Genomic DNA, 14,758 nt, shown 5'->3' on the forward strand with positions numbered 1-14,758 from the left:
TGAATTGTCTCCCAATAAATGGTGCTTCTTGTGGTCAATACAGACTGTCAGGAGCTTGCAAAACTGCTGTACAACTGTGTACTTATTTTCTTTGTCTAGTGGTGAACTTGTGAATATGAAAATAAATAAACCTGCAAGGATGATTACACTTTGAGTGTTGTGGTATGCTACTATGAAAAGAACGAAAAGTTAGGCTAAATAAGTAGTACACTTTGGCAGTGTTTTTTTTTCCGTGTTTATTTGTATGTATGTGTGTGTGTATGTACATGTGTTTGTAAAATGGCAGGCAAAATAGGGAAAATCTACTTCTACAAAATTTAGATGGACGAGGGGAAAACAAATGGGAAAATTGCTCACAAACTAGTCTAGGTAAGGCCCCCTTTCTCTGTCAGAGTTAATTTTGACCATATTTTCCCAACATTTCTCATTTACCTATCACTTCATTCGCAATACATCATTTGCCAGGCTCAATGGAAAGGAAATTATGCAAACAGGAAACGGTTGAATAGACTGCCAATTTTGACCCAATAGGCTTTTTTTTTTTTTTTTTTTTTTTAATTGTTAGTGTGGATGTGAGGGTCAGCCATTCATTGTTCATGCACCAAGCCTGATGAGGAGCTACCCACTACGTAGGTCTATGGGGCTGGTTGGCTCATCTGCTATACCACCTGTTCCTAGTGTCCTCTAGATGAGATTCATCTCCCTTGGGAATTATCAGTCACCACTTATTGTATGTAGGTGTTCTGATGACTAGACAGAGGGTTTACTTGTTACTTTGATAATTAAGGAATCAATAGATCACACAGCAGCCAAATAATAGGTCCCTATGTTTTTGCCATATTGGGTATGTTGCCGTCGATGTCGGGAACTACAGCCTTTTTTATGTTTTTGAAAGTGTTCTCTGTTTGTGTGTAGCGCCTACAGTGCCTACAACAATGCTTTCAGATGAAGTGACTCCTAGAGCATTTGGATATCCCTATAGCACATTTACCTATACCTCACCACCATAAAAATCAGTTTTGTATTCAAATACCTACATGATTCTCCCCCCCCCCCCCATCCCACTCCCAATGTTGTAGTGACCCATTTAATTTAACCCACCTCTTCAATCACATTCAAAAGTCCTTTTTGAATGCACTTTGTTGTTGCAATGTTAGACAAGCCTTAATAGCAAGCTTTCCCATAGTTAGGCACAACCTTCAGGACTTGAATATCAGGGCTCGACATTGACCTTTTTCTCTTATGGCTAATTCATACCGCTAAAATGTTTGAATTTGAAATTTTGGTGACCCGAAAAAGAAATTTAGTGGCCTGAAAAAGCGGAAGGTGTAAAGATCATTTTGAATATTGCCTGCCCAATTGGGCCACCAAAAGATGTTCGGAAATTTGGTGGCCTGACATCAATTAGAAACTTCAGTAATAAGCGCTATATAAGTGTTACTTATTATTATCATTATTATTATTCTCATGAGTAGTGTTGGTGTTATTATTATTATTATTGTTATTATTATTATTATTATTATTATTATTATTATCATTATTATTATTATTATTATTATTATTATTATTATCATTATTATTATTATTATTATTATTATTATTATTATTATTATTATTATTATTATTATTATTATTATTATTATTATTATTATTATTATTATTATTATTATTATTATTATCATCATCATCATCATCATCATTATTAATAATTTTCAGCAGCCCTGGGTCACCAGGTCACTAGTAATGTCAAGCCTTGTGTATTGAAGTAATAATTGTTATTGGGTTTTGTTTTTGTGGCTTTTTTTTTGTGGGGGTACATGCCATGTCCTACCTGACTATGCAGAGAGTACTGTATCTAGAGCAAATATTTGGAAAGTGGATTATCATGCATCTACTGTATTTATGTGTATATAGTTTGTCTGCATGAAATGCAAAATTAAAGGACAAGTTCACCTTCATAAACATAAGGATTGAGAGAATGCAACAATATTAGTAGAACACGTCAGTGAAAGTTTGAGGAAAATTGGACAATCGATGCAAAAGTTATGAATTTTTAAAATTTTTGTGTTGGAACCGCTGGATGAGGAGACTACTACAGCTTGTGAGTCATATGCGTACAACAGTATAAAGAAAATGTAAAGAAAATTCAACATATTTTCACTTTTTTCGCATAATAAAAGAGCACTTGACTTGCCTCTTTCTAAAGGCAGGGGGAATAATATTACCCATACCATTTGTCGGTAACGAGTCGGGGGAATGCGTTCTTTTTTTCAAAAAATGAAATTTTGTGAAATTCTCTTTATATTTTCCTTATATTGTTGTACGCATGTGACATCTAAGTTATTCACACACTGCAGTAGTCTTCTCATCCAGCGGTTACTGCACAAAAACTTCAAAAATTCACAACTTTTGAACGGATTGTCCGATTTCCCTCAAACTTTCAATGATGTGTTCTACTAATATTGCTACATTCTCTCAATCCTTATGTTTATGAAGGTGAACTTGTCCTTTAAACAACAATGTTTGCCAAATTATGACGCAAAACGGAGGTGCAAAGTTCCCCTGCTGATGGGGGAAAACAAGTGTACATCAAAGCACAAGTGCAAGTTCATGAAGTGGCAAGTAGGTGTGACAGGCTTTAATAACATGAACTCTTTTTTTCATACTTGTCGATATCAATGTGTTCAATGCTACACTGTACAGCGGGTTGCATGCGAACACAGGGAAACAGCAGTTGTCCAGTGCATCAAAAGTATGTTGGAATCCACACTGACATGAGAGGCAACCTCTATCCACCTCTGCCCTCAATCTTGACTAAATCTGACATCAGTCAGCTCCTAAGAATAAACTTTGTGACATTGTTGTGACATTCAGCTTTTCCAAAGTTTCCTCCACCTTCTCTCTCAAAGAACCGTAGCCTGCTAGAATAGATTTGCTTGTCAGCGAACATGTGCGCTGAAACAGACACTCATGGGCAACGTTCAATTCCAGTCCACATTCTTCAGCTGAGTGTGTGCTGCATACCTGTATAAAGCTGTACACAGTTTGTTGCAGTTAGTGTATACCAAAACAAGGAATATTCGTGTGCATTTTAATTTTTTGAATTTTGCGAGAGCCAAGATTTGCAAAATTTAAAATGCATGCGAAAGTTCTTGTCTACACTATATACATTGAATGTTGGACCAACTCGTGAAAATTTCATGCCGCGAAAATATCATGTTTTACAGTATTCCTGAATAGTTCTGAGTACTCCCAAATAGTTCCAAGTCTGACCAGTCTTCCCATTGCCTGGTCTCCCCACGCTACCCGATCTGTTTAGTTTATCGTAGGGTCACACATTCTCAGCTGTGTGTTTCTTTTAGTCAACTTCATTGACTTCCATCAGCTGGTGATAGCAATTTTTTGGCCCACAATTTTGTCTGCTTGTCGAAAGTTAGGTTCACACACTTTTTTTAAACTTTAAGTTTAGGTTGAAAACTTAACTCTCGATGATTAGCTTGTAGTTTAGCACCGTGTGGACACACTCGAAAGCTAGCAGTCTTAAAGTTTAGTCGATGATTAGAACCACAAGACATCTTTAATTAGGGTTTACGCTCTCTCCACGAGCCACGGGGGGGGGGGGGGGGGGGGGGGTCCCCACTTGTAGTTTCGCTCCATTTGGACACAATAATCAATGAGCTTGTGAGTTAGCGTGAACTTCGCTTCTCGTTCACATCCGGATCAACCTCCGGCTGTGCTATGTTGTATGGGCATATAAAGGTCATCTAGCAAAGACTCTGCACTTCCAGTGTAATCATCGAGTGGGATTAGCTTGTAAGTTGTAACTTAAAGTTTAGGTTCTCGTGTGAACCCGCGTTGTGAATTCATGAGTGGAACTAATCATTGACAGTTAAGTTTTCGACCTAAACTTCAAGTTTGGCAACTGTGTGTGAACGTAACTAAAGTGGGGCATTAAAGATGTAAAAATTGCTTCGCTCAGATGTCTGATGTGGTTAATGATACAGTAGTTTGTATTTGTATGTATTACACATTTATGAATGCCTCATGGGGTTTGACCTCTGAGTGACCTGGTACAGTACCCTCGCTCTTGAACTTCCTGTGACTGTTAGGTTGAAAAATGATATGCGCACGTTTATACCACAACCACAGCTTTTAATGGGCAGTCATGTGCAAGGATTATACAACAAGGAGACATGACTGTATTGATAACAAAACATCTGCTGTTGTAAAGTCTTTAGAGTCATGTTTGTGCCACATTGAAGGACACGAAGAGTGTAAACAAGATGACATTACATTACACACAAAAAAGGTATCTGTGAGATTGTGCGTGATACCAGCTTCATGAACTACTGGAATACAAAGAATCATTATAAGTGTACGTATATCCCACAAATGAGACATAAGAATCCAAACTCATGTATTGCAGTGGATCATGAAATAAATGAATGGAAAATGGCCTCCCTTATAGGACAATCTGTCCATTGTGATGAATTCATGGGGGGATGTCTATATCTATTTCACTAATTTGTATGTTTCTTTGGAAAATTTAGTCTATTTGACTGCATTAAAAGGGAATCTCTGTGTTTGTATTGAGCTTAATGAGTGACATCTTATGTGCATATAATATGTGCATGAGATGCATTGTAGTATAGCAAATGCCAGATTAAGATAATTGGCAGTTGCTCATGTTGATGAGGACGAGAATGTACTGCTTACCGGGTATTTTATAACCCTCTAAATATGAATCCCATAGACATCTCATGTAAGCTACTGTAGTTAGCAAAAAAAAAAAAAAAAAAAAAAAAGAGAGAGAAAATATAAAGTGATTCATAATGGTTTGTTTTGAGGCTTTTTTGTGGGATTTCTAAATTAAAGTTCACACTGTGAAATGTAAAATCATTTGGCTTGCTTAAGAAATGCCACATGAATATGCCACAGATTTGTGATGGACATATTTTCATCATGACTGTTCTTTTCAAGATGTATCAAAGATATCAAAGTTATCACTCATTCTCCAGACCAATATATGAAAGATAAAACTCTGGTATGTTTGTGCCAGAAAACAGATGAGCGTGTCTACCTTTTAGGCACATCAGGGTCACATGACTAAGTCTGCTATTTTTGAGAGATCCCGAAGGTTACCCTTGTATGTCTGACTCAATGATGGCAACGCTGATGTGACTTGCATACTGTATACGCTATAATTTTTGCGTACATAAATTTTCGCGAATTGTCGCTGTCACACATTTTCGCGAGTGGTTAAATTCGCGATTGGGGGAACAGAGAAAATATGAAGTGGCAAAGAAAGTGTGAATTTTCAACTTACTAGCAAATAAGAATGATACTAGTTATACACTGCATGAAAAAGACTTGCCAAACTCTGCGAACTAGTAAGTTAGAATTCAACATTTTTGAAGTGGTTACGTCCATCGCGCTAGATTTCTGACGAGTGGTCCCCTTGCGATGATGGATTGGCTCTCTACAGTATTCGTAAGTAAACGTGGACGTGCGTAAACAAGCTTAGCCAGTATGGTCTGTTTGGTAAGCCGTGACATGGTATACTAGTACTGAAATGTTCGTATCATCAAGGCAAGGGATTCATTTTGGAAGGTAATATTTTCGTGTGTTGTTAATTTCGCGAATAGCTCCCGACTCGCGAAATTCGCGAAAATAAAACCCCCGCGAAATATATAGCGTATACAGTAATACTTGTTCGATTTCACTCGATCTCTGTGTGGTGTACAACAAATATTTCTTTGAAATTTTGGATTAAAACATGTTTTTTCAGTGCTAGGAGTTGATTAGAGTGTTTTAGATATCTTGGCCTTTCTTAATAATGAAAGCTTGCAGATATCAGTGCCAGGAATTAGTTTCTTGTCTTCAATTTCATGAATGAAATCTGAAAGGAGGATATTTTCATTTTGAAATGCATTTTACTTCATTTGCTTCTTTAGACAGTTAGGGTGGAAGAGAGAAGGGGAGACACATAAAGTTGCTTTATTATATGAAATAGAAACATGTGAAACTGCCTTGATTAGACTTTTAGAGAGGATATATTTTTTTTAATTACTGAAATAGTACAAATGTACAAAAGTATGCACATATACTTGTATTACATGTAATACATGAACAAATGATGGAAGAATGGGGCAAGTCCAACACAGTTGTTGAACTGATATAACTGCAATTATAAATTCTGTTTCTTCATATCTTCATGCTCCTACCGAATGAAGTTTGGCATCAACTATTTCATCCTAATTTCCATTCTTATGATTGATGTACCATCCATGCTGTTGCTGTCAACATTGACAATGTTATATTACACATGTACGTATGTCATCATAATCACATATATTGCAAAGTCGATCTAACCTGTATGTTGTATTTGTACATTCATAAAAAAGTATTTCCACCAGTGTGAATATTCACCCCTCCCAAAACAATAACACCCCCCCCCCCCAGGAAAAAAAAAAAACAAAAAAAACAAAAAAACACCAATTTATCCTGTATTCATGCATATTTGTATAATGCCATGTAAACATGTGAATATAGATATTAAATAAACTTCAACTTCAACTTTAACTTCAGCAACAACAGTAGGCATGTAAACAAATTAACCAACAAGTCACCTGGACCCTCCTTTGTTTTTCCTCCAGGGCACCAAGCTATGGATCATCATGGAGTACCTTGGAGGGGGATCGGCCCTGGACCTCCTCAAGGCTGGTTCCATGGATGAGATCTACATCGCCACCATCCTCCGTGAGGTCATCAAGGGCTTGGACTACCTCCACTGTGAGAGGAAGATCCACAGAGACATTAAAGGTGGGCCACGCCCTCATAATAGCAAGCTTTAGGGTGGGTTCGAGCACTCTAAAGCAAACTGAACCAAAGCATACCGCACTGCACTGTGCCACATTTGAAACGTTCGAGTGTTCTGTTGAAAAAGTGTACTCGTGAGTAATTTTGTAGAGAGGGTCACACATTTTGTAGCAAGAGGGTTATTCACCCAGTGTGCTTGAACTACTTACAGCCGTCCCGAAAAAAAGAGAATGACCTCTTTACGTTATGACAAATGTGCATGTTACGCACATTCTCACATGCGAACTTTTGGTACGCTTTTGGAACCCTTTTGGAGCACGTTTTGAAATGGTCCACTTTTGGCTCGATTCAGTTACGGTATGGTACACTTTAGAAGCATTTGAGTGCTCCTTTGGCGCGGGTTCGGTATGGTTCAGTTCGCTTTAGGAGAGCACTCGAACGCACCCTTAGATCCTTGATGCCGAATAATGGTTTTGACATTCCTCCCTCCCCCCAGGTGGGACAATGGGAAGAGCTGTTTTTTGAGTGTGCAGAACAATAATTTTTGCCTGGGAGCTGCATAGCAGGATTAGTGTGGCAGATTTGAAGCTTGCTATTATATAGTATGATGCAAATAATGATGGCAATGTGTGGTGATTACCAATAATCTACTTCACTTTGCTATACTTAATACCTATCATTATTATGATTGCCACTCTACGTGCCACTTAGAATGTTGAGAATTATTTCATGAAAAGTCAACTCTTCAGTTTGTAGGAAAGTACATTCATGAGAGTTCAAGTGAATTAAAAGAATACATAAATTTTAAGTAGGCAACTACAGGAGTGGAGAGCAATAATAGCGTTAGACAAAAAAAGAAGGAATGTGCAAGGATGTGATAATGTCAAGGTCAATGTCAAGATTTTCATGTTATAATGATGGATCATGTTTTATGATACCCTGCTCATTATATCCCTGGCATTTTAAGCATTGGCATTGAGCCCTCCTGTATACAAAATGTAGGTACAGGTGGAATTTAATCGTGATATTCACAGGTGACTCATTCAAAGATACATCACAGCTCTCATGGTATTGATGAGTATAACAGTGTGTACTTTTTGAATGCCAGCTATGTGTTTAGACACACAGTTGGGGGGGATGTTCAGTTACAACATGGACCTAATACACACATGGACAAGTAACGAATGGCTTTCTTTGATCCCATCATCGCCGCCGCCCCCTGATTATGTGCATCTTAATGAGTACTTTCAGGTGCTTGGATAATAACAGTTGTGCGATCGTGCATCGTCCCTGACAAAAGAACCATTTCCCTCATTGCAGTCTTATTTTGCTGAGGTGCCTTTTCAGACTCAACTGCCTTTGTATAAATACCGATGAAAGGGAGCAGCAAACCCGAAAACATGACAGTTTTCCTGTCACAAAATTGAAAATTACTGAAGTGGACACTTGTGGACAAACATGTAACATGGCTTAATGATGGGATATACATGTCATCTACGGTTACTGTCCTTATTTACTCTGGAACAATGTGCGAAAAATATGAAAATTAGATTACAAATCCCATCCAACCTGCCAAAATAATTGCTTTCTCTTGTAAAGTACGCGCATTTCGCAAATGAAATTACTTGAGCGACAATTTCCCAATGTACACGACAACTGCACATGCATTTTTCGTGATAATAAGAGAAGTACTATCTTCTGCGCATGTATTTTTAGAGTTATCAAAGCGTCGTCTTGGACCCCGTTTACAGTTCTAGGCTTGGCCGCGGCCGAGCCCACCTTCATTTCAGCGTAAATGCGCAAAAGGCCAAATACGAGGCCAAAATTGGCCTCGCATTTGGCCATGCTCTGGAGGTGGTCTCGGCCGTGGCCGAGCCGCGGCCGAGCCCGGCCTTTTCTCAGTGTAAACGCAAACTGGGCCAAATGCGCGGCCAATTTTAGTCTGGCTTCCAAAACCTCTGCCTGTACTATTTCGCTATTCAGGATATTAACCCCCTCAACGTCGAAAACTAGTATAGTTTAAGGTGGTTTTGTCCTGCAAAGGATTTTTTCCTTCGGCAAAGGACTTTGCCCGAACGGCGACTTCATCGCCAAGGAATTCAGTTGGCAAAGGGTCTGAAAACCAGACAATACCAAATTGCGTTTGTTTACAAGCAGAGCGCCACTACGACAAAATATTGAAAGGTTTGAATTAAGAGCGCGGCCGAGCCCGGCAGTGTAAACGGACAAAATTGCGGGGCTCGGCCTCGCAATTGAGGCTGGGCTCGGCCACGGCTCGGCCGCGGCTCGGCCCAGCCCCGCACTGTAAACGGGGTCTTGATTTCATCCAGGCTGGCTGTCGGCGGTGATGATAAGATCAAGCAGGAAAGCATGCTTAAAATGCTTTTGTGCTACTTTTGACAGAAACAGGTGCATGAATTAATTAACGAGCGATGAAGGTCCATGTATAGTAGGTCCATGGTTACAACATCCTACTGTATTGGCATCAATAACGTGATATACAAATAAGTGTGAACAGGATGAGAGATAACTAGCAGATTATGTACTTTTTTGTTGTGTGATACTGCAAGGGTCATATGTTAAGTGTGCCTAGGTTTTCATGATTTGGGACTTGAGAGTCTTTAAATTTGTCATCGGGAAACACAATTATAAGCATCAAGAGGAGATGGACTAAAGATTGTTGAGTATCAGTGCTGAAATGTTTATGCAATTCTGTATACATGACCTTGGTAAATCAGGGTGAACACTGTGCCATGTTGTTGGCTTAGTAAGATAATGGCACATGAAATTCTTGAAAGATAAAAATCAATGATGATATATTTCAATTTCATTTACGAGTAGAAACCCTCAAAAGGGACAGATTATTTGTGATGTTATGTAAAGCTTACTTGTTTTTTGTCTGTATGAGGGAGATAAAAATAATAAATGTTAGGAAAATGTATCTGAACTTTGACAGTTTCTTTCCACCAGTAAATTGCCTTCTGATGATGAATTCAAGTGCATTTTTCTTATATCCTGTCTTCCCGTATGTTTTGCCTTCATTCAGCTGCAAATGTTCTGCTGTCCGAAAACGGAGATGTCAAACTCGCGGACTTTGGCGTCGCTGGTCAACTCACAGAGACCCAGATCAAGAGAAATACATTCGTTGGGACGCCGTTCTGGATGGCGCCTGAAGTAATCAAGCAGTCGGCATACGACTCAAAAGTAAGTTTTCTGTAGACTTCACTTCCTCTCATGTCAAGCTATTGAATATTTTGTGAGAAGTTGAGAGCTCATACTATGTGCATTCTCAAAAAGCTGTAGCATGCTCAGTATGTCATTTCAACGTATGATGCTGATGAAAAAAACCTTGATATATATGCAATTGGTGTACTGTAGGAACTTCTTGTTCAGACTGATTTCAGTGGATGCCAAACTCCAAATTGCTCAGATTCCATTTTACTTTTGAGCATCTTTCCTGTTTACCCCACACCTGAAAATAACAGGTTTTTAAATCTGTTTTTGCAGCATAATGCAAAAATTGTTAATCCTTGTGTTCGGACACACAAAAAAACTTGATACCCCTCATGATGTGTATTGCACTATGAAAATCAGTCACACTTAATGTTTCTTTGAACCCATTGCAATAATTCATCTTGTGCAGCATATAGATATGTGAACGACATGTGAAGAAATTTTATGGGTTTTTTTTATTATAGATCTGCATGCTTGGGTGCCTGGTAACACGGTTTATTGTCACTATTTAGGCATGTGCAGTGTAGAGATCCAAAATGCTTCATTTGCGGCAGAGTTATATTTTTTGGTGTTGCTGCCTTGTATGAATGTTGGCAAATAAAATAAATTTTCTCATCACGATGCAAAAACCGATAACTTGTGTGTTAATGCAGAAGAAGGGATGTTTACTCCTGTGCATTATGTAAGGTCAAAATCTTTATGAACGGTTATGAATTACAGTGCAAACATCACATGTGCATTTTTCATCACACATTGATAAAACTCATTGAGCTACTTTGTTTTGTTTTGTTTTATTGTATCTCTCTCTCTCTCTCCCCTCTGGTTTAGGGGTATTCCCTAAAATATCCAAAGTTACATTCCACAGACTTGGTGCAATAAAAGCCTATTGACAAATGGCATTGTCCTTCAGAAACTGGTGTCAAAATGAAACATATGCTCCTGATGTGTTTCCCTGCATCCTGTTTGAAGTCTGAAGTGTCTGATCTCATCTTTACATGTATTTTTGTCACACCCTGTATGGTAAAACTTTGCAAACTATTCTGCTGAGGAAGTCAGCATGCTGTTCTGGGCTTTTGATATTATGACCTGTCAAATCTTGGGGTTTATTGCCACTTGGTCTACTATCAGATGGTCTATTTCCCAGTTTGTCTACCACCATTACGGCTGAACACATTTGGTCTTATTGTCAATTTCGTCTAATGCCCATTTGGTCTAATCCTCACTCACATGGTCTAATGCCCAGTTTGGCTAATTATCATTTCGTCGAATAACCATATGGTCTTATCGCAGTTTTGTCTCCTTGGGATTTTTTCCCATTTGGTCTACATTGTATTTTATGGGTATTAGACGAACTGGTTGTAGACAAAATGGGATTAGCCCATGTGGGTTAAGACTAAATGCCTATTGGACAAAGTGGAAGTAGACCAAGTGATAGATCACCAAATCTTGGCACACTTCATGTGTTTTGTTTTGTTTTTTTGTTTTTTTATCTGACACTTAAGTGGAGAATTTCCTTTGTTATGACCCATACTCATAGAAGTGGTAGTATAGGGATGGGGTGTTGGTAGGACCATTGGTATCAAAATGGTGCTTCTCTGCTGTGAAATCAAAAGAAACAAGACTCAGAGGTTTACTGCCCCATTTTATGTGACTTTTTCATGTGCCTTAAAGGGTGTGCACAGTTCTGGTTGAGGTGAGGATTTAGCTTTTAACGTTTTGCGAGATACTCAGAAACCACTCTATGAGATGTCAAAGAGCATGCAATTCTAAGGGGTAACAAAAGTTTATTTGATTGAAATCGGTTTTGAAATGGCTGAGATATCCAAAAACAAGGTGAAACAAGCAGACCCTAATAGATAAATGACGTTCATTCATGTAGCACTTGATGATGATGATGATTTTACAACCTAAGCCTACTACATTATTCTAATCGCAGTATGAGATTTGAAAATATGGCAGCTGAGCCTTGGAACAAGGCTAACTACAAAAGTGGGCGATGTCACTTTGAGGTGTCATACCACGCATTGTTCTATCATTGTTCTGTCTGGGTGTCCATGTATACGCACTCTTTACTCCTGACCCCAGGAATGCAGTGACACCATTCTTATGTGGGCCTATAGAGTGCAATGCACTTTCTGTGGTCGTGTATTTTTTTTATTTATTTGTATGCTATTTATTTATTTATTCATATATTTATTTATTATTGGTATTGGTGGTGGTGACGTTAATTCCATTGTATGTCAACATTTACCTTGTACCCACGTGATGTATTTCTTGTTACTGTGTTATTACTGTGTCGCCACTGTGGATTGTGCTGAAGGAAATGCATTATAGACTATGGTTTGCTTTGACATCATATGATGCCCATTAGGAACACCCTGAATCTGCTGTTATGAGTGTGTAGGAGGTAATTCGTGATTACCTGGAGCCTGCAAACCAAACTGGTGGTTGCCTTGTCAGTTTGAGTGCAATGTAGATCCCAATATCAGCATTGTTCATGTTATCCTTGTTTTGTGGGAATGTCATTGACCAATACACTGTGTAGTGCTGTATGACTGGAATGGCCTTCCCACTGTAGATAAGATGATTGAAATTTCCCTTTCATTTACAATTTGAAAAAGCAATTACTATAGAACAGGTTCCTAAACCAGTAGCCAATTCAGTTTTACACAGAGATTGTCTGTGATATATTGTATGTTTAATGCAGATTAATGCACACACATGGGTATGATTTTTCATTCAATCAGTTTTCAAGTCTGGTTAGTATGGAAATCATAAAACTTGTATGATTTACATTGTATGTGGGTTGTGTAGAGTTATCTTTGAATGCAAAATACATTTGGTCACTAGTATTCATGTCTTGTGATATATGTTATGATTTAAAAGTCTTTTATTAGAAACGTCCCTCTTACGAAACATCGGGCGAAAAGAATGCAAAATATTCTCTTGTTTCTCCATTTCCTCATCATCAATGTTATCATAACTATACAGATTTTAATCATTCATCAAAACCTCTGCTTTGTGTTGTTGGTTTGTCATCACAATTCTAGAATGAAAACGGAGATCTTGCAAAATTTTGTGGTTATTTTTACAATTGTATCAAAACCTTGTGCGCCGCCCTTCACTAACCATACTCCGATGGCCATTAGTCATCCATGGTAGTATCAGTGACATCGCCCCGATATAAAAACAAACTTCTGCCCAGTAGGGACACTCCAAGGATAAACACTGGTATCAAAATGTGCTATGTTTCGATATCCGCTCACTGATAAAAGGGCATCACGCTATCTACAGTGTATTGACAAATGAAATCAGATTTATGTACATTGACTCAAATCATTACTGTAAATTTATAATGTTAGCGTCCATTACAGCCCAGTTAGATGAGGTCTTCAGATAGTCCACATATATGATGTCTCATTGGATAAAACAAGCTTTCATCACAGACTATAGCTGTCATGACTCTGCAATTTATTTCTCAAATCTTTGCTTGTCTTTACCTGTGGAAAAAAAAAAAAGGTCTTAATGTTGCAAACCCCCGCAATATCCATCAAGATTTATCTGACAGTGACATCACATGCAATATCATATGATATTGAACATTTGTACTATGCCCTGAGGTCTATTGTGTGTCACATGTGAATGTTTGTGTGCGTGTGAGTGTATTTTATGTTCACTACATGTATTTGACATATGGAAGGTATGTTCACCTTTGGATAAATGAGCGAGTGCCCGATCAATCAATCTTCTTGTATCGACAGTGTTTATAAACAAATGTCATAATAATTGTGTTCACCTTTTGGGTTGGCTGATCAGAGATGCATGAAATTCTTTTCCATGTGCTGGACTGGTACCAAAATGAAGATTTCCGCCATTTTGTCATGAAAAATGTATTAAATGTAGACCAAATAATTAGTGGTAATACTCAGACAATGTCTCCAGTGCTGTTGCCTGGTGACAGGCTTATCATTGTCAACAGTTCCTTTTTTTTTTTGGAGGGGGGGGGGGGGGGAGGTGGTTATGCAGCGAAAAATTACACAATCTCCTGTTGCTGGGATTTGTGTACCTACATTGGCTGATATCCCCATTTTAAAGTGCTGAATGCACTGTTACAACAAAATGATGTTCTTAGTACCGCTCACTTTGAACTTGGGCAGATAAATCAATAACAAATGTTTGTTGGTATCAGAAGAGGAACATGTGTCTAAGCCAGGACAGCCATCTTAAAAAATAAAAAAAATGTCTGTCCTCTGTGGGGAGGGCAAACCCTGCCTTCTGTGAGTAGAGCTTTTACAAGTACAGTCAAACCTGCCTTAGCGGCCACCTCTCTATAGCGGCCACCTGTTTATAGCGGCCACTGAAAAATCCCCCCGAGAGAAAAGCCATGTTAAAGACCCTGTGTATAGCGGCCACCTGTCTAACGCGGCCAGCGGCCACAACTTTTGTTTCCCGCGGTAGATTTTAACCTGTCTATAGCGGCCAAAAACCCGATGGAGCCGTAGCCGAGCTGATAATTCAGGGTGTTTTTCTGCTTTTTAGCCGTGCCAGTCATTTCTGGGCAACATTCAGTGATCGCCACCGTTGCATTCATCACTTATTCAGTCACAATAATGCGCTAATTCATGACTGTGCACATGCTACATCTAGTGTACTGTGCAACAATTTCATAAACACCGGCATTGTTCTATGCATTTAATACACACGT

General features: G+C 38.6%; 1 protein-coding gene across 1 annotated transcript in view; it reads left to right on the forward strand.

The window, feature by feature from the left end:
• LOC139722109 (serine/threonine-protein kinase 25-like) overlaps positions 1-14,758 on the forward strand; it is an 82,496-nt gene that overhangs the window by 48,599 nt on the left and 19,139 nt on the right. Inside the window, exons 3-4 of the mRNA XM_071633429.1 lie at positions 6,657-6,822; positions 9,866-10,023. Coding sequence (XP_071489530.1) covers positions 6,657-6,822; positions 9,866-10,023 — 324 coding nt within the window. The remainder of the gene's footprint in view (positions 1-6,656; positions 6,823-9,865; positions 10,024-14,758) is intronic.

This window comes from Diadema antillarum, unplaced genomic scaffold, assembly GCF_040938485.1.
Source record: "Diadema antillarum isolate AM-2024a unplaced genomic scaffold, OU_Dant_1.0 scf00000157, whole genome shotgun sequence".
Classification (NCBI taxonomy): domain Eukaryota; kingdom Metazoa; phylum Echinodermata; class Echinoidea; order Diadematoida; family Diadematidae; genus Diadema; species Diadema antillarum.